At 36.6% G+C, this 20,669-nt stretch overlaps 1 protein-coding gene across 2 annotated transcripts in view; it reads left to right on the plus strand.

Moving 5' to 3' along the window:
* The window catches only part of NAB1 (NGFI-A binding protein 1 (EGR1 binding protein 1)), a 48,102-nt gene that overhangs the window by 11,957 nt on the left and 15,476 nt on the right, over nt 1-20,669 (plus strand). For both annotated transcript variants that reach the window (XM_006864049.1, XM_006864050.1), the window contains 2 exons: nt 7,713-7,846; nt 10,148-10,199. In XM_006864049.1, coding sequence (XP_006864111.1) covers nt 7,713-7,846; nt 10,148-10,199 — 186 coding nt within the window. The remainder of the gene's footprint in view (nt 1-7,712; nt 7,847-10,147; nt 10,200-20,669) is intronic.

A 20,669-nucleotide genomic window follows, 5' to 3' on the forward strand; every position in this document is an offset into this window, starting at 1 on the left:
ATAAATTTTTTTTTTTTTAGCAATCTTACCACCTAATTTTTTTTTTTTAAATAAATGATTTTAGATATGAGTGGATACTGGAATTTAAGATTAGAGAATTGGTTGGAAGAATGACTTACATAGAAAATTTCTTTTTTCTTTTGGTATAGTGATTTAATCTATCTGGTATATATTTTTCTATTGTTATGTATTATTGTTACAATGTAATAATTGCCAAACAAGATCTTGTGAGTAAACCCAGAATATAACAGTATTAGACTCTTGGTGTTGCACTAAAGGTTAATGCTATGCTGGACTGAAAAGTTGATTGAACCACAAGGTTGATGGTTCAAGCTCTCCAGCCACTCGTTGGAAACCCTATACAAAGTCACTATGGGTCGGAAGTGATTTGAAGACATCACTTACAACAACAACAATACGGTAGAAGTCCTGGTATGGGGCTGTAAGATTAAGCCCTGGACTGCTTACCACAAGGCCAACATTTCAAACCCACCAGCAACTTCTTGGAAACCCTATACGGGTTCTCCGTGAATCAGAATCGACTTGATGGTAATGGTACTTAACACAACAACATTATAATTCAGAATATACTTTGATATTTTTTTATTACCTGCAAATAAGTAGAGAAATCTACCTAAAATGCTGTTTGTCAATAATCAGAAAACAAAGACCAAAAGTGTTAGTGATTGCAGTTTCATTCTTTGATTAGTTTTTATAGCAAATGAAACAGAGTTGAGTTAGAAGATGCATTGTTGTTAAGGTTAAAAATACTTTCTAGAGATTACATTTTAGTAAATCAAATCAGCCTCACTTTTTTCCACTTTTGGCTTAATTTTTAAAAGCGAAATCCCTAAAGAAATCTTTCACACTTCACTTTTGTTGAGGAGCTGTTTGTTCTTTAGATAAACAGGTACAGGTGCTGTTTGAGTAATGAGATTTTTGTGGGTTTCTTAAAATAAGGGAACACTCAAAATGAATGCCAGTAGGCTGAGATGTAGGGATAGGGCTTTGAAAAATATGCTTTGTGTATTTGGAACTTAAGTTAGATCACTTGTTACTTATCATTCAAGTATGTGGTCCAGTAATATAGTTTAGGGTGTAATGTAAGTTTATGAATTTGGAAGCTTTCTTCAAACTACTTTGGAGGAAATGATCAAATATTGAGGGAAAAAAAAAGTGCTATTAAATGTACCTCTAGGTGTTGTAATAATTTTGCCTCCCCCCCCCATTTTACTATTTAAAATAAGAAAAAAAGATAAGTTCACCCTCAATTTCTAAATAAAGAAACTAATAGACTTATTCTTAATTAATTGTTGACAGTATTTCTGTAAGTTTTCTTCATATAAAACCCTTCTGGATATTTTCAATCCTTCAAGACATAAGAGTTTGCAAGCCAGGAATGGATGAAAATCAGGAAGTTGTGTGTACCTGAATGTTTTTTTTTCAACTCTCACAAGTACCTAGGAGTCTCTTCTTGTGTGCATTTTTACACTTGCTTACAAATGGATTGTATGTAGTACAATAAAGAATTATGTATAATAAGGATGAATCACTGTAAAACACTTAAAAATATTAAATATGGACTTAATAATAGGATTTAGGTAATAAAGAAAGTGAGGAGATTGAGACTTAGAATCAAACAAATTGTTGTATCAGTGATTGGATGAAGATACATAAGATAAAAAGTTGTGAATAGGGCGCATTACATTATATTCTTGTAGATATAGCAATTGCCAGCCAAAAAGCTTGTGTAATTCAAAGGTAGAAGGGGGTAGGACATGTAAAATGAATGAGAATGTTACAGACAGAGTAGAAATTGGCATTAGGGTGCTAAACAGGTTGCTAAGATATGGGATAAAGTCCATTGAAGAAGCAATAATTAATGCCAAACTTAGGTCAATTTCCATAGAAGTGCTGAGGAGTTAAAACTGAGTGCTTAGAATGGACAGATTTCACATCTACTACTGGGGGGAAAAAAGTTGGACATTTTCATCTGGTGATTTTTAAAATCATCCGAATTGTTAAATGGATTATTTTGATGACTTTTAAAAAAATGAATTATAGGGCTGTTTAGATAATCTATCTCTTCTTGTGTCAGTTTTGATAGATTGTATTTTTCTAAGAATCTGCCCATTTTCAAATTTACTGGCATAAAGTTATTTATAATTTCTTCTGGTAGCGTAGTGGTTACGAATCGGGCTGCGAACCTTAAGGTCAGCAGTTCGAAACTACCAGCCACTCCGCGGGAGAAAGATGAGGCTTTCTACTCCCGTAAAGATTTACACCCTCGGAAACCCTGTATAGGGTCGCTATGGGTCGGAATTGACTCGACGGCACTTAACAACAACAACAACAACAAGGTCATATATTATTTGTTGGGGAGTGTGGTGACTTTGTAGGATAAGCACTGAACTTTGAACCACAAGGGCAACAGTTCAAGCCTCCCAGTCACTCTCTGAGAGAAAGATGAGCCTGTCAACTCCTACAGATTTATAGCTTTGGAACCCCTATATAGTGTCGCTATGAGTCAATACTGACTTGACAGTGCTTGTAGCAATAACAACAACAACAGTGTTGAATTAAAGAGCCCTGGGGGTGGTGTAGGATAACCACTAGATTATTCACCATAGGGATGGCAGTTCAGACACACCCACTGCTCCACAGGAGAAAGGAAGCTTTCTGCTACAGTGAAGATTTATAGCCTTACAAACCTTATACAGGGTCATTAGGAGTTGGAATTGAAGTCAGTTGGATTTAAAAAAAATATATATATATTGTTTGTGCATTTTATCTGTTTCTCTATCCCAATCATTCATACCAGAGCTTTGTCAGTTACATTAATCTTTTCCAGGAGTCTGCAAACTGCAGCCCATGGACCATCTCTGACCTATTGACACCTGTTTTTTTTCTCTTAATACTGTGTTTTCAGAGATTGACCACCACCTGTTTTTCTAAATAAGTTTTTATTAGAATACAAGCGTGCCTATTTGTTTTATGTATTATCTATGGCTACATTTGTGCTACATTGATAGAGTAGTTATGACATAGACAGGGTATGAAACAAAATATTGCTACTTGTTTTATTGTTGGTTTCTTTAACAAAAATTTTGCACTCATCTTTTTGAAGAAGCAATTTTGGCTTAGTTGATATTCTTAGCTATGCAGGGTATATGTGTATTTTTACTTTCTTATTGTTCTTTTTCAACTTAGTTACTTATGAGTTCATTAATGTTCAGCCTTTTCTGATATAAACATTTAAAGCTATAAATTGGTACTACTAGTGTTATTCCCGAAGTTTTTTTTATGAGGGCTATTTGTTTTTCAACGAAAACTATTTCCCTTTTCATATGATTCCTCTCTGATCCATAATTTATTTCAGGTATGAGGGGATTTTCCCTTAGGTATTTTTCCTAATGACTATTAACTGAATTACATCATGGTCAGAGAGCATAGTTTCATGATGCCGATACTTTAAAGTTTATTGAGGGTTTAGTTATGGTCCAGGACATGGTGAGTGTTTTGTATAATGTACAGAAACAGTGTTCTCTACAGTTGTTGGTGAAGTCTCCTGTACATAGTGTTTTAACAAACTCATAAATTGTTAATCAAACTGCTTTATATTCTTTTCTATTTTTTTTCTTGGTCTGTTTTATCTATCAGTAACTAAAAATGGGTTAAAATCTCCCACTATAATTTTATTATATAGTAATCTTAAGTTTTTAATAAAGTACTTGTGTTAAGAATTTATTTTATTTTATTGTACTGTAAGTACATGGGACCATGGTGGCTCTCTCTTTGTAATCTGCCAGCCGCTTTGTGGAAGAAAAATGAGGTTTTCTGCTACAAAGAGTTACAGCCTTGGAAACTGTATACAGGGTCACTATGAATTGGTACCAACCAGACAGCACTTAGCAACAATATTTTGTAATTACTTTTCACATCTCTTTTTCTTCTCATAACTTTCAGCCTTTCTGAATCCATATGTTTTGGGCATGTTTATTGTGAATACCAATAGCTGGATCTTTAAAGAATCAAATCTTAGATATTTTTGTCTTTTGGTGAGAATATTTGGTCCATGTACATTTGTTACGATTTCTGTTCTGGATTTATGCTCATTTTATATTTCTTTTTTCACCACCTTTTACCTTAGACTTGGAGTCCTGATGTGGCGCACTGCAAGATAATGCACTGGACCGTAAGGTTGGCAGTTCAGACCTCATCAGCCACTCCTTAGAAACTCTATTCAGGGTTGCTATGAGTCAGAACCGATTCAATAGCACTTAACAACAATAACATACCTCAGACTTAATCATTTGGGATTAGTTTTTTTTTTTTTTTTTTGTCTAAAGTGCATTATTTAGAATTTTCCTAAATGCCTGCTTATGGCAGACTCTGTCCTCCAACTCGCTGGAAAATCTCTTGATTTTGCAATTATTTCTTAGCTTCTTTTGAAATCTTTTTTCCTCTACCCCAATTTCTTTCTCCTCTCATTCTGAATAATCAATTTTTCATGGTCATTTTTACCATATTACTTTTTAGTCAATTCCTTTGGTTTCTTCAAGGGCCCCTGGTGGCACAGTGGGTTAAGCACTGTGGACTGCTAACTACAAGGTTGGTGGTTCAAACCTACAGAATGCTCTGTGGGAGAAAGATAAGCTGTCAGCTCCAGTGAAGATTTACAGTCTTGGAAACCTTAGGGAGCAATTAATTCTACTCTGCCCTGTATAGGGTTGTTATGAGTCAGAATTAACTTGACGGCAGTGAGTTTTCTTGTTTTATTTCTTTTCAGGATCTGATTCTGTTGTATATTGTTTCTGCTGGTTTTCAATTATGATGCTTGTTGCTTTGACTGTTTTATGATTTCTTTCTATGAACTCATGTATTTGGAGCTTTATCTGCTTTTTTTCACATTTAAAAATGTTTTTATTGTGAATTGAGTGGAAGATTACAGAGTAGATCATCAGTTTTATACTCACCAAATCATATACTTCACTTCATTTCATTGATTGTAATTCCCTCCATGTAACATCAGCTATACCACTTCCTCCCTGTAATTTTTGTTACTATTCCACCTATTTTCCCAACCCTTCTGACCTTTGCCCTGTCTGCGGGAATGTTTGGAAGCTTGGAAAGAAAGTGGATCCCCCTAGAGATAATTTGCTTTATCTTCTACTAGGCATGTGGAGATACTACTACTCCGGGACCCTCTGAAATTAAAATCCCAGCCCACTTAATATGAATTGGGACTGAAGATTCATGTTGAGGGTTGGTTTGGGGTTATGAAATCTCAAGAGAGTATGTTTCTTTTTCTCCTATTTAGTATCAAGGTTTAAGACAGCTAATTTTATTTGCATTCCCTTAGGAGACCAGATGTATTTCTAATTTCCTTAGGAGTCCAGATGGATTTCTAATGCTAATATAAGTCCTTATATTAGGATTTCACCTTTGATAAAGGGAGATCTTAGATCTCTGACTAGTCACCTTTGATACCCTGAGTTTCCCCTCATGCTCTGTTCCCACATCACCTAACTGTGAAGATTGAAGCACAGGCTTCATCTAGTTTAGCATCTTCTTGCTCTGAAATACTGTCTTCATTAGTTTGGGCCTGAACAGTCCTCCTTATGCTTGCCAGCTTATTGATGTACTTAAGAAATTAAATACCCCCTCCTCCCCCTTGACACCCCATTTTATCCAACATTTTTTGTTTCCTGTGAGGAAGGCCTGTCTTGGGACCAGGTCCTCCCTAGTGCTGAAAAGTCTTGATAGTGTTTTGAGCCTCCCCTATTGCATTGCATTCACATACTGGTTTTATGCCAACAATACTTAACCAACAGTCACAATCATTTTATTGTTAAAATTGATGCTTTTAACTACCTATAAAAAGAAAGTGTTTCTTCACATCAGTAAACTGTTCTTGAGAATGAGGATAACTTCCATTTTTAAGTCCAGTTAGAAATGAAAAAAAACTAAGGAATATTTTGTGAGTAGATATTAGTGGAATTTTGATATTAGGGGCATGAAAAGTGAAGCAAGTAAATGAGTAAGAGAGACTATCTAGTTACTTTATTTGTACATTTACAAATTATTTTTAAATTAATTTTTAAAAACAAGCATGGTGGTTGAATGAAAGTTGAGTTCATAACATAGGGTGGGGTCATATGTGTCATGTTTTTCTTTTAAAATATGTTGCAATAATTAATGATTTCTTAATGATTAGCTACTAGAGGGAGTCCTGGTGTGGCGCTGTGGGTTAATGCTCCAGGCTGCAAAGCCGTTTGAACTGCAAGGTTGGTAGTTCAAGCTCACCAGCTGCTCCTTGGAAACCCTATACAGGGTCACTCTGGGTTGGAATTGACTTGATGGCACTTAACAACAACTAGGGGTATGAAATCCAAATAACACTGACAGAACACACACAGTCTTGAAGGAGAGGCTTCATGAAATCAGCTTACTACAACATGGGCTGAGCTTTAGTTACTCCAGCCTCAGTTTTTCCACCAGAAGGCTCTCTGGTTTGAGCCATTTCTTTTGTCTTTTCAAGAACAAAAGACATGGCTAGGTTTGTTTTTCTTGTTTTCTGATATAATGATATTATAGATATTGTATTATAGAACATTGTTTTCAGTTGGTGTTGAAAAGTTATTTTCTGTGGTTGTGTATTGCTGGTGTCTCCAAAATGTTGTCAGTTCAGTATCTTACTAGCAGTTGTTTTCTTTAGTAATTGAGATGTATGAGTGCATAAAAGAAACAGCTAAAGGAAAAGCAGCTTGAGAAAGGTCTGCAAGGTCATTGTCGTTATTGCGTGCTGAAATTCTAGTTTCTTTAGGAAGTCATTTTTTCAAAATTCACTTTGCTTTTAGTTGCAATGCTGTTGTGCCTTTCAAAAGCACTTACAGGAGAAATTAATACACTAAAGACTGTGTTGTTAAGTGCCATCAAGATAGTTACAACTCATAGTGATCCTGTCTGTAAGGCTTCTGAGGAACAGTTGGTGGGGTTGAACTGCTGACCTTGAGGTTAGAAGACCAGTGCTTCACCACACCAGGACTCCAGATTAAATTATAGGAGAACATTTATATATATAAGAATGGGAAAAGTGTTTTTATTCATGGCATCTGAGGCAAAAACGATAAGATTAAAATGCTAATGAAAAACTGGGAGGGGGATTACGAAGAAGAGTTAATGGTTGTAATATATGATAAATTCTTAGAAGTCCATAAAAAGATGAAACAATGAATAGAACAAAAACAGGCAATGCTGTGAGCAAGCAGATTTCAAAATAAGTCAAAACCGTAAGAAACATTTCAGTTTCATCATCAAAGGAATTAAATTATAACAAGATATAGCATTTTAATATATGTCACATTTTTTACCAGATGTAACCAGTGTTGGTAAGATTCAAGGAAATGAACTCTTTCTGCTTATTTTTATTTTTTCTTTATTGTTCACAAAAACTCTAAAAATAGATAAAGCTTAGAAATAAAACCAAATGACTGTTTTGATTAGTTTGGGTTCTGAGATTTGTAGATGATGTGATTTTCTTCTAAAATTTGGGATGAAGAATAATTTTGAATGTAGGTCATCCAGATTTTTATAAAGTGTTATTTCATTATATAATGATGCAACTTTGTTTTATTCATAAGTTCAACATTTTATATATTGATGAAATCAAAATGTTTATACTTTTTTAAAACTGTGTTTTGGCTATCCAGCTCACCGTTAATGAAGCAGCTGCCCAACTCTGTGTGAAGGATAATGCTCTGTTGACTAGAAGAGATGAACTTTTTGCCCTGGCTAGACAGATTTCACGAGAAGTCACCTATAAATATACTTACAGAACTACCAAGTAAGTGTTAAACTACTTGGCAATATTTTTGCCTTGCATGATAAAAATGGTGTTTAAAACACCATCCATTGATAAGATACAAGACTTTCTGAAAAAGTAGAAGTGTGATTTAAAGCTCTAAATTATAAAATTAAACGGTGGTGACTTTTCACATGATTGCCAATGTAATTTTTTTTGTTTGATTTCTCTTCTGTTTTTTTTTTTTTAACCTCTTTCGAAAGTCATAGTTCCATAGACTGTTGCATTCATCTGGTAGTGGTTGTAGATGTTCTGCTCCCACTTCAGGTATTTCATGTAAGGGTATGCTGATGAGATATTTGTCCGTTGGCAATTATAGATTTAAATTTGTACCCTTTTATCCACATGAACTTAATGACCACTCTGACGGAGCAAAGTATTTCCTTTTACAAGGTGTTTGCAGTCTGACTAGATATACAAAATGACTCTGTGGCCAGTGTTTAAAAGAATGTTATTACAAGTGGAATTAGGAAAACTAGTTTGAAATTTAAAGAATAATGTTGTAAAGTTTAATGTAAACACCATATTATTATTATACTTCTCGTCCTCACTTAAGCCCTAAGCATTGACTATAGGTACAAGACCATTTGGTTTTGTTCATCGTGTTCCACAAGGAAAGTTTCCAGTGACCGTCCACGTGCTTGGCACTGTTCCCCTGAGCAGAGGCAGAGGATCACTTGCCTAAGTATAGTCCTGAGTATTTTCTAAAAAGTTATAAATGTGCTTCTAGCCCTAAAGAACTACAGTCTCTAGCAGTGGAACTCTGGAATCTGAACTTTGACTAGCATGTGAGTTGATTCCTATGGAGAGTCACATTTTAAAACCAGTGATTTTCGCGTTATTTACCCTAACTCATAGCAGCTTCTTCATTTTCTGCCCTACCTCAAGGACTTAATGAGAGGTTTTCAAAAAGCCCATGGAAAAATTCCATTTTTCAACAACCTTTCTCTGAAGCCCCTTGCAAACTGACAAGTAAAAGTGTATAGTCTAAATAAATAGGGTAAGAATATGCAGCAACATTGTAGGAGTCCTTATAAGATTTTTATTTTTTTGGAGATGGGGAACAGGTTGGGTAATCAAGAACTGATTGATTTTCCATTTTCTCCTTTATTATCCAAAATTTAGTTCTTGGATACTTTATTGAAATTATTTTTTAAAAATCAAAGTAATATTAATGCATGATTTAAGAAGTTGTATGTATATAAGGCTAATAAGGAAATAGCCATTCCTCTGCTTTCATTTAATTTTAACTTCTATTTTTATGTGTTTATATTATGCTTTTACATTATATAACAAATCTTAGAATCCATATAATGAAGTTTATACACGTCTTCCTCATTCTATTTTACTGCTGCATGATATTGTACAAGGGTGCTTCACAAAGTTCATGGGAAAATGATATTAAGAGGTAATGGATTTTTCATGGACTTTTTGAAGCCCCTTCGTATTGTTTGAATTGAAACTGATTCAAAAGCCAGTTTGTATGTATAGGTCATTGATAGATACTTAAACTCTTCCATTCTTTTGTCGTTGATAATAATATGACAATAAATGACCTTATAATACCATATTTTATTGATTTTTGAGGTGTACATTTTTAATATTTCTGAAATTGGGGTACAACTTAGAATTGATGGTGTGTCATAGTTTAATTGGCAGTAGCCTTTCAGAGCAGTACATGAAGTAATCATGTGTCTTACACATGATAGAGGATATTGTTTCATGTACACAAATCACATGGCCTTAAGCATTCAAGTTAAATGGTCATTAATCATTCCTACTGAATCATAAAGGGATTTCATGGAATGCAACCCTCTTTAAGTTTTATTCTTGTACAAATGATAATCATTAAACACTTAGTGACGGCTTTTTGTGAGGCATTCCTTGGTTGGAACTTCTTTAAATGTGTATTCTCTTTGTGTCTGCATGTTGTTGTTGTTGTTAAGAGCCGTCGAGTCGGTTCCGACCCATAGCGACCCTGTACAGGGTTTCCGAGGGTGTATATCTTTACAGGAGTAGAAGCCTCAGTCTTTCTCCCGCGGAGCGGCTGGTAGTTTCGAACCGCTGACCTTAAGGTTCACAGCCCGATTTGTGTCTGCATACTCTACCAATTTGGAAATGATGAAAAGATAAAATTTTCATAGTTTTAATGCTCATTATAACTGTATCTCTTGCTTCTGACATCAGAGTTAAATGTTTTCATAGATGGTTATAGATTGAGATGTCTTCAAATAAATTTTGTTACATTCTCAAATTTTTCTTTCCCTTTCCTCCACCCCTCAGGTCAAAATGTGGAGAAAGAGATGAATTATCCCCAAAGAGAATTAAAGTGGAGGTATGATTATGTATTATATTTTATTGGGCTAACCAATGCTTATTTCTATTTTAAGGTAATAAAAAATAAAATGAGGTCTTAGTAGTTCAGACTGAAAAAAGGATGAACCCATAAATTAGTGAAAAAATGTGAATTACAGAATTTTGATAGTTTGAAGTACCTGTAGTACTGGTGTGGCACCGTAGGATAAGCACATGACCTCAAGATTGGTTTGAATTGCAAGGTAAGTGGTTCAGATTCACCAGCCACTTCTTGGAAACCCTATACAGGGTCACTATGAGTCAGAACCCACTCGGGACTTAAATTCTGTGTTAACAACACAACACAGAATTTGAACTAGGATGGTAAGGAACTTCTTTGAAATAATAATGACTATGTTTATATGAAGTCAGTATATCAAATGTTGATTTGTAAATAAGCATTTCATACAAACTTAAAACTCTCCATTAGTTAAATCATTCCTTCTTTAATCTTGTATGCATCATTAGTTATCCATCAGATACATTCAGTTGAGTTTCTGTCTTAGGGAGATGACAATTCAGTGGCTGTAAATTACAGAGACTTTACCTCTGTTAGAGGATCATGCTTGGGGCTATCCTGACTTGAGAGTGTAGGTGGTAAGGGGGAATTAAGGCTTTCAGAAGTATAGGAGGGCTTCAGAACTACTGTTTCTTAATTTGGATTGAATATTTTTTTCAGGCCAGTCTACAACAGAGTTGAATTTTTTCTCATAGGCAGAGGATGATGGTTGGGACTTTCTTAATCATCCCATTAGTTAGTTTCAAGTAGGCATTGCTTGAATACCCTAAATTTTCTTCTCAGATTATACTTGCACAGTATCTGTTCGTATAGCAATAATGCTTTATCCATACTAAAGCTAGAGTTACATTTTCCAAAACATACCTCCCTTTCGGTTGTAAATTATTCCAAAGAATTTCCATTGTACTTGGGATAAAATCTAAACTAAACTCTACATGATCTACTCCGTCTTGCATCTCTGACTTTATCTGTTACTATACTTCCCCATTCTGACTCCAGCTACACTGACCAACTTTCTGTTTGTAGAACATGCCAAGTCATTTGTGCATCAGCATACACTGTGTTCTTTCTACCTCAGGTTATTTTTCTCTAAATTGTCACATGCCTGAAAGTTAAGTGGGATTTTCCTGACGTCCATACCTCTCTTTCTGAAGGATCTACCATGCCCCCAAATCACACTCAATCCTATGCTCCTGGTTTTGTTTTGTTTGTTTTCATAGAACTTACCACTTATCTGAATGTATTTGTTTTAAGTTTCTTATCAATATGCCATATGAGATGAGAATAGGGCTGGCTGGTGTATGTCTATTCACTGCTTTTTACTCAGTTGAAGCACCTAATTGCCACTTAGTAAGATCTGTTGGATGAAATGATGAATGGCTGTGAAGAAGCATCTTTGACTACTGAAAATTTTAGTCTTAAAGCAGTGGTTCTCCAAGAAAAAGATTCTGTCCAAAAGGAGACCATTTTTAAAAGTTGAACTTGTACTTGTTATTTAGTACCTCTGTTAACAGGTATTGGATGCATGTTTAAGATGGCTGTCCCAAGTATCATCCAAACTGTTTTAAGTACCTAAAAGGCCACACAGAAAGACAGTCTATTTGGTGAAATGATTTTATACTATTATATCTAACAAGATAACATATAAGAGAGGATCCCTCGAGAATTAGCATTATTAGTGACTCTTTATCATAGAATTAAAGTCAGATCAGCACAGCAGCTGCTAAGAAGTCATGTACCCTTAGAGGACTTTTACCTTTTAGAGAGGACTTTTAACAAAAGAAGGTAAATGTCCTATCCAGGGGCCACAAAGAGTCATCAGCTGCTAGGTATCCATTGGCCCTTGTTACGATTATGACGTCAACAATCATCTCTCTTGTTCCACATCCTCGTCTGCATCTCTCTTGAACCTTTGGCAGTTTTCTGTCAATGTATTGTTGCAGCTGTTTTTTCAATAGCTTCAGCAAAATTTTACTTGCATGTGATATTAATGATCTTGTCCGGTTTCCACATTCCATTGGGTCACCGTTCTTTGGAATAAACACAAATATGGATCTCTTCCAATCACTGGCCAGGTAGCTGTCTTACAAATTTCTTGGCAGATGAGTGAGTGCCTCCTGTGCTGCATCAGTTTGTTGAAAGATTCCAATTTATATTCCATCAATTCCTGGAGTTCTTTGCCAATGCCTTCAGTGCACTTTGCACTTCTTCCTTCGGTACCATTGGCTCTTGATCATGTGCTACTTCTTGAAATGGTTGAACATCAACCACTTCTTTTTGGTACAATGACTCTGTGTATTCTTTCTATCTTCTTTTGATGCTTTCTGTGCCATTCAGAATTTTACCCAGAGAATCCTTCAGTGTTGCAAGTCAAGGTTTGAATTTTTTCTTCAGTTCTTTCAGCCTGAGAAATGCCGAGTATGTTCTTTCCTTTTGGTTTTCTAACTCCAGGTCTTTGCATATTTCATTATAAAACTTGACTTTGTCTCCTCATGACTTTGTCTCCTCAAGCTGCCCTTTGAAATTTTTCTGTTCAACTTTTTTCTTACATTTGCTTTTGCATTTCTATTCTAGAGAGCAAAGTTTGAGAGTCGTCTCTGACATCCCTTTTGGTCTTTACCTTCCTTCTTAGCTTAATGACCTTTTTTTTTTTTACCTGTATGATGTTCTTGATGTCATCACACAACTCTTCTGGTCTTCAGTCATTAGTATCTAATGCATCAAATCTGTTCTTGAGATTATTTCTTAATTCAGGTGGAATATGTTCAAGGTCAGATTTTGACTGTCATGGACTTTTAAAAATTTTCTTCAGCTTCACTCTGAATTTACATATGAGCAACTGATGGTGCATTTCACAGCTTGCCCCTGATTTTGCTTTAGCTGACAATATAGAACTTTTTCATCGTCTCTTCTCACAGATATAAGTCAGTTTTATTTTGATGTATTCCATCTGGAATTTTTATGTTATTTAAAAAAGGTATTTGCAATGAACAAATAATTGGTCTTGCAAAATTCTGTCATGTGATCTCCAGCATCATTTCTATCACCAAGGCCATATTTTCTAACCAGTGATCCTTCCTCTTTGTTTCCAACCTTTGCATTCCAATCTCCAGTGATTATCAATACATTTTGTGGCCACAGGGGATGGGGAAAATTTCTAGCTTAAAAAGAAATTAGGGAAGGCTCCATTGAAGTATCATCTGAACTGAGTTTTAAAAGATTTCAGAAGGTGAGGATATGAAACAGGAGTGGAATTATAAAGATGGGCAAATGCACAGAGGTAAGAAAACACTGTTAGATACCAGTGAGTAAACCAGTTTGTCCAGAACATATGACTGACATAAACCCAAACACCAAACCTGTTGCTCTCCAGTGAATTCCCACTCATAGTGACCCTTTAGAGAGAGTAGAACTGCTCCATGTTATTTCTAGGCTGTGAATCCTTAAGGGTGCAAACTGTCTCATTTTTCTCATGCAGAGAGGCTGATGGGTTGATAATGATAACGTCTCTGGTTAGTAGCCTAATGCTTAACCTTATAAATACAACCAAAACAATGTGATAATTTTCTAAGCATATTTTATTTTAAAAAAATCTCTTTTAAGGTACTGAGTTTAATAATCTTCTCCTAAGAGAAAATAATGTAAAAATAAGCTTAAGTTTAACATGTTGTAAAGTATCACAGATTTAATGAGGCAGTTTTTTGCTTTTCATCTTTACTTTTCCAAAATCCATGACAACATCCAATAAACATACATGAGAAGCTGCTGATTTTATTTCATCTCAGAAATATAATTTTTACAATGATCAAAAAGAAATGCTAATGTCCAGTAGATAAACTAGAAATGGTATCTGAGTAATTAGACGTGTAAGGGAGAGAGAAATACTTTTGCATTGTTGTTGTTATGTGCCATGGGGTCGATTCTGACTCATAGAGACCCTGTTCAGGGTTTCTGAGGCTGTAAATCTTTACGGGAGCAGAACGTCTCATCTTTCTCCCGCGGAACAGCTGGTAGTTTCGAACTGCTGATCTTGTGGTTCACAACCCGATTTGTAACCACTACACTTTAGGAGGCACTAATAAAACCAGTGCTCTGTTCAGACTCAGTACATTTTCTTCCTGCTAAATGCTATATTTTTGTAATCTGTACATAAAGGTCTGTGTGAAATGAGCTTTTAAAATGCTTGTCTGATTCTTCCCCTTGGAAAACTTATAACATATTAGGTTGTACCTCTTTAAAGGAGGTTGCTATTTATTTGGGTCTTTTTTGTTTGTTTGTTTATTGTTGTCAGTGTTCACATACATACTTAGTACAAGTACATGCTCAGGATAATCTACTGTCCTTAAGTACTGCTCCTCACAGGACATGCTATACATTTAAACACAGAGTTTGAACTGTATTTCCTTACTTCTTAGGCTATATGAGATGAACTAGAGACAAACGTAGCCTGTTAGCTTGGGAAGGCCTTAGGGGAATCTGCCTTTTGGAATGAAACCTCTGGGGAAAGCACCTTCTAAACCAATATGATAGTAATTCAGGTTTGGGATATACTCTCCTGCCCAGGCTAGGTAATAGCTTGTCCACCTATTGTATATGACCCCCCATATAAGTCTACTTACAGCTTGAAATGGATTATGTTGATTTTTACTTTTCTTTTTCACCAGAGACTCTAAATACAGCTCTGGGCAAATATTTTATTCTTGAGGTAGTTTCTTAATTCAAGTGATATGTTCAAGGTCAGATTCTGACCTTGTGGACTTGTTCTTCAGCTTTTTATTGCATCTGTTGTGTGTCTGCTAGATTGGTTGGTGGTTATGTGCTGTGGAGTCAGTCCTTGCATGACTCACAGCAACTCTGTATAGGGTTTCCAAGGCTGTAAGTCTTTATAAGAGCAAAAAGCCTCATGTTTCTCCCATGGAATAGCCGGTAGTTTTGAACTGCTGTGCTCCTGCTAAGCATTGGAAATGATCACAAACCTTCTCATCTACCATTGTGTGGAATCCTGATGATCTTCATTTTGTAGCCCAGGAAAAAGAAAGCCACCCAGAATGGCTTAGTAACTTGCCAGTGTTGCCACATTGCTATCAAGTGATGGAGCCAGCGTTTCAAATTTAGGTCTGACTCCTAAACTTCAGAACTGTACCATCTTAATGAGTATTCACAAAGCACTTTGGGAGTGAAAACCATTGGGATTATACCTTTCCTCCTCCTACAATGGTATGAGGCATAATATGTACACAGAGCATTTTGAAGAAGGGGAAACAGTAGCATGTGTCATTTTCTAATCTAAGGAAATTTACCCAGTCAACAATTGTAAGGTTTGAACAGAACATTCTACAATATAAATTATAAAATGTATTTCTATATAAGGGGTTATCATTTGATATACTGTTGTTTAGAATAAATAAGAGTACTCTATTGGGAAAATACATGAGTAAATCAGGAAAAATTAGATTTATTTCATCAAGCATGCTGTGGCTAAAAGTGTTTAAGATGACATGACAGCTAGTTAAAGGTGATGAAAAAGCAGGAGCCAAAGTCCCTGGCACTCTTGTCTCTAACTGAAGTTTTTAAAAAACGTAAGTTAAAAGTAGATTCGGTTGATTTTCATTGTTTTTCATTAAGAATACATAAGTTCCATGAGGAAAATCCTGTCATAACTAATGAAAATCCAGCATTATAACTAATATCTTAGAAGGGAGGCAAGGTACTGAAGAGTGAATGGCAGTGTAAAACCACCACTCTCAGGACAGGCGTTGATGACCGATTAAATGGACTGTTACTGTTCACGTCTCCTCTGTAATTTCAGTTCCTTCACAAAAATTGCTGTAGACTAGGCAGAGAGATGGGAGGTGGCAGCATTCCTGATCCTGTGTGGACGTGGAGTGCAAAGCAATCAGAGATAACTGGATGAGAGAAATGAAGTTTGTTAATAGAGACCAGAAAGAGAACTGGGGCTTAAGAAGAAAGACTCAGAGGAAACATCTGGTAGCAGCTCCAGTAGGGTAGCGGTAGGGGAGTGAGGAAGGGGCCAGGAGAGAGGGTCAGAGTATCCACCTACACTGATACTAAGCTTGTTAAATAGAAAGCTGGTCTAATTAAATTTAGACTTCCCCTCTGGATCAGAAAAACAGAAGCATTACACTCTGCTATTCATATAGAAAGTGTGAGTAGAAAAAAGGAAAATTTACATGAGGGACAGAGAACATCTGCTCTAAGAAGTCATTTTAGAGACAGCTAAACAATGACTTTCAAGCTACTTGCTAGTATTTAGCAGACAGGAGGAAGAGGAATGGGGGTGCTCAGACCCAGTCTTACCAGTGAGGGAACACTGTGGTTAATGGTGGTGGTGTTAAGTTCCGTCAAGTAAGTACCAACTCATAGCAAGCCTGCATAGGGTTTCTGAGGAGTGACTGGTGGGTTTGAACCACTGACCTTGCAGTTAATAGTCCAGTGTTAATCTTACAGTGCCACACCAGAAGTCTGATTAATGGTTATTGTTGTTGTTATGTGCCATGGAGTCAGTTCTGAATCATAGTGACCCTCTTCAGGGTTTCCGAGGTTGTAAATCTTCACGGGAGCAGAAAGCCTCATCTTTCTCCCGTGGAACACCTGGTACTTTCGAACTGCTGACTCTGAGGTTAGCAGCCCGATTTGTAACCACTAAGCTATCAGAGACCATCTGATTAATGGTAGCAGCCAAGAATATGACATGAAGATAAATTGCCCAGAGCATTGTACAGCTGGTGCCTGGGAAAAAAGCTCGAGAGACATAAAACCAAAGTTCTGTGCCAAACAATGTGAAAAAGACCAATTTCTTGAGAATAGTCTCACTTTTATTTAAGTCATGTATTTTCAGTGCCTTGAAAGTTCTTAATATGTCAAAGTGATAGCTACTCAATCCCGAAGTTTTCCCATATAGAATAAACTGTGAAACAGGGAGAAAAGCAGAATGACTAATGTACCCAGTTGTGGTCGTCTTGCAAAAGAAATCGTTGATGACTTGAATTTTGTTATTTAATACTTATTACATGTTTTCAGTTCTTTTTATTAATGATAGAGTAATGCCAACTTCCCCAAAACCTCCATGTGTAGGATTAAAGCCCCCTCTTCCAGCTTTACATTGTTTTCATAGTCAAAACGTTGTGACAGTGATGCTACCATGTATTTGTATAGCAATTTATATATTTTAAAGATACACTGTTTGCACTATTTGAATTGATTCCCGTCACTGGGTAGATAAAAGTAGATGCTATAAAAACTTGCAGTGTTGAAATAATGAGGTTAACTTTCTTACTTGTGATCAGTTTCTAACAAGAGAATACTAGATGATTTCTCCTCATACAAACTTCTAAGAATATGGAGACCTGAGTTCCTGGGGGTTCTGTACAGAACCCATTTAACTCATTCAGTGTCTTAGCTTTAGGGCCTGTCCATGAGCTCATGCCTCTCTAATCCTGATCTACAACCTGACCTTGTCCATAGCTCCAAACTCAGTGCATCTGCCTCTGGGATTTACCTATACAGGTGCCTCACCAACAAATTAGGCTTAGCATGTCCCCAACTGAATTGGTCAGTTTTCTGCCTTCCCTTTTAACTTCCTTGTCCTGAGTTCTCTATTCTAGTCATGTGACTATCTAAATCATGGTTGTCTAGGCCATAGCTGAGGAATTCATGTATTTATCTCTATCTTCATCACCATTGTCAAGGGCTAGGTCACCGTTCTCTCTTCACCACAGCTTTCTAAGGAACCTCCACACCATCAGCCTTGCACTCCTTAGTCCATTCTCCCGGACATTCAGATTGGGCTTTCTTAATGCAACATGTGGCGCTGTGAGTTAATGCGCTGGGCTACAAAGCCATTTGAACTGCAAGGTTGGCGGTTCAAGCTCACCACCTGCTCCTTGGAAATTCTATACAAGGTCACTGTGGGTCGGAACCAACACAACAGCACCAAACAACAATGCAATATGATGTGTCTCTTCTTTGTATTTAAGATAAAGCTTAAGAATCTCAACACAACTTTCAGGGTTTCACAGAATCCAACTTTCCCTCTAGTTAACTTGTCTCACCACCCTGTCTTTCTCAGTTTTTGCTCTTTGTATTTTAGTTTTATTTTTCCCAGTTTCTAGATTGGATAATGCTTCTTTTTGCCTTTGGGCCTTTATGCAAACTGTTCCTATTTCCTGGAGAACTTTGGGCCCTCAAGTCTCAGCTACAGAATGTACCACTTCTGGGAGCCTTCTCTGATTCAGTGCCTGCCTTTCTGCTTCTGGGTCTGTTTGTCCATTTCCCTTTCTAGACTGTATTTGTTAAAAAGGCGGAAACTGTGTCTTACCTTGTTTGGCATTGTTTCCTCAGAATAGAGCAGAGCATATGGAACCTACTTTGCAAACGATACGTCTTTGTTGAATGGATAAGCAAATGTTTTCAAATTCCTATTTTTCACTAAAATAGTTTTCCAACAATCTTGCTAGTTTCAGTGTTAAATGTCTGTTGTTGCGTGCTGTTGAGTTAGTTCCAACTCATAGCGACACTGTATAGTTTCCAAAAGTGACTGGTAAGTGGGGTTTGATCTGCTGACCTTGTGGTTAGCAGTCCAGTGCCTATCTGCCCCTTCGTATTCTCTCAGATGTCTGCAGTTTGTTAACATACTAGCTCATACTATTGTTTTGAATTTTATGAAGGTGGTAACTCTAGGCTTTGTGGATTGAGCATAGACTTTAAGTTAGTGTCTGTAGCTGTAAAGGAGGGAAAGCTGATGTGGGAATTACATGCGATAATATATGTAAAAAATACAGGACGTAGGTCGTTTCCACCTTTTAACTATTGTGAGTAGTGCTGGGATGAACATTGGTGTACAAGAGTCTTTTTTGCATCACTGCTTTTAAGTCTTTTGGTATGTAACTAGGAGTGGAACTGCTGATTCATATGGTAGTTCTGTTTTTAGTATTTGAGGAGCCACCACATTGTTTTCCCTTCTAACTGTGCCATTTTGAATTTTTACCAGCAGAGAATGTTGTCATGTGATGTTGAGACAGTTTAGACTTACAGCAACCGTATGCACAGAAGAACAAAACTCTGTCCCGTCCTGCACCACCCTTCACAGTGTTGTTCTGTTTGAGCCCATTATTGCAGCCGTTGAGTCAGTCTTTTTCAAAGTCACCATCTTTTTCACTGACTGCTTTACCCAGCATGATGTCCTCCAGAGACTGGTCCTTCTTGATAGACATGCCCAAAGTACATGAGACCAAGTCTCACCATCCTGGCTTCTATGGAGCTTTCTGGCCGTACTTCATTCCAAGACAGATTTGTTCATTCTGCTTGTGTTGTTATTGTTAAGTGCCATCAAGTCAATTATGACATATATATAGGGTGTCTTGAGGAGCATCTGGTGGATTTGAACTGCTGACCTTGTGGTTCGCAGTTTAGTGCTGATCCTACAGCGCTACACCAGAAGTCCACTCTTCTTGTAATCCATGGTGTCCTATCCATAACATCCTAATATCTTTACCAGCTTTGGTTTTCTTTTTTCTCTCTCTTAGCCATCATTTTGTGATTGTTAGGTGCTATTGAGTCAGTTCCAACTCTTAGTGTACCTGTATAGAGCTTTTGAGGACTGACTGGCAGGTTTGGACCGTCAGCCTTGCAGTTGGCAACCCAGTGCTTATCCTACAGCTTCACACCAGGACTTCTTAGCCATCATTTTTGTTTTTTTGTGAAGTGCCATCGAGTCGATTCCCACCCATAGCGACCCTGTATAGGGTTTTTGAGGAGCATCTGGTTGAGTTTGAACCACTGACCTTGTGATTCAAACCGACTTTGCAGTCCAGCACATTAACCCACAGCACTAGACCAGCAGGAGTGAAATGGCACCTTGTGGTTTTAATTTGCATCTCTGATGACTAATTCATGATACTGAGCATCTTTTCATGCATTTACTGACCATTTGAACATCCTCTTTGGTGAAATTATGTTCCAGTCCTTTGCTCATTTTATGATTGGATTTGTCCTTTTTTCCTAGGTTGTTGAAATTTAAATATATTTTCGTTATTAGATTATCAGATGTATGCTTTCCAAAGATACTCTTTGAGTCCTAGCTTGTCTTTTCATTGTTTTTGTAAACTTGTTTGATGCACAGCTATTTTTTTTATGAGGTTTCATTTATTTTGTCTTTAGTTGTTTGTGCTTTTGTTAATAATATGTTTGATAATCTATTGTTAAAAGCTATGTCTGATAGTGTTGTCCCTGCATTTTCTTCTGAGAATTTCATGGCTTTAGATGAATGGATAAACAAAATATGATACATACAATAGAACACTACTCAGTCAGTAGGAAAAATTAAGTCGTGATGTATTCTATAATATGAATAGAGCTTGAAGACATCATACTGAGTGAAATAAGTTATCACTAAAGGACACTGGAGTCCGG

This window comes from Chrysochloris asiatica, unplaced genomic scaffold, assembly GCF_000296735.1.
Source record: "Chrysochloris asiatica unplaced genomic scaffold, ChrAsi1.0 scaffold00059, whole genome shotgun sequence".
Lineage (NCBI taxonomy): Eukaryota > Metazoa > Chordata > Mammalia > Afrosoricida > Chrysochloridae > Chrysochloris > Chrysochloris asiatica.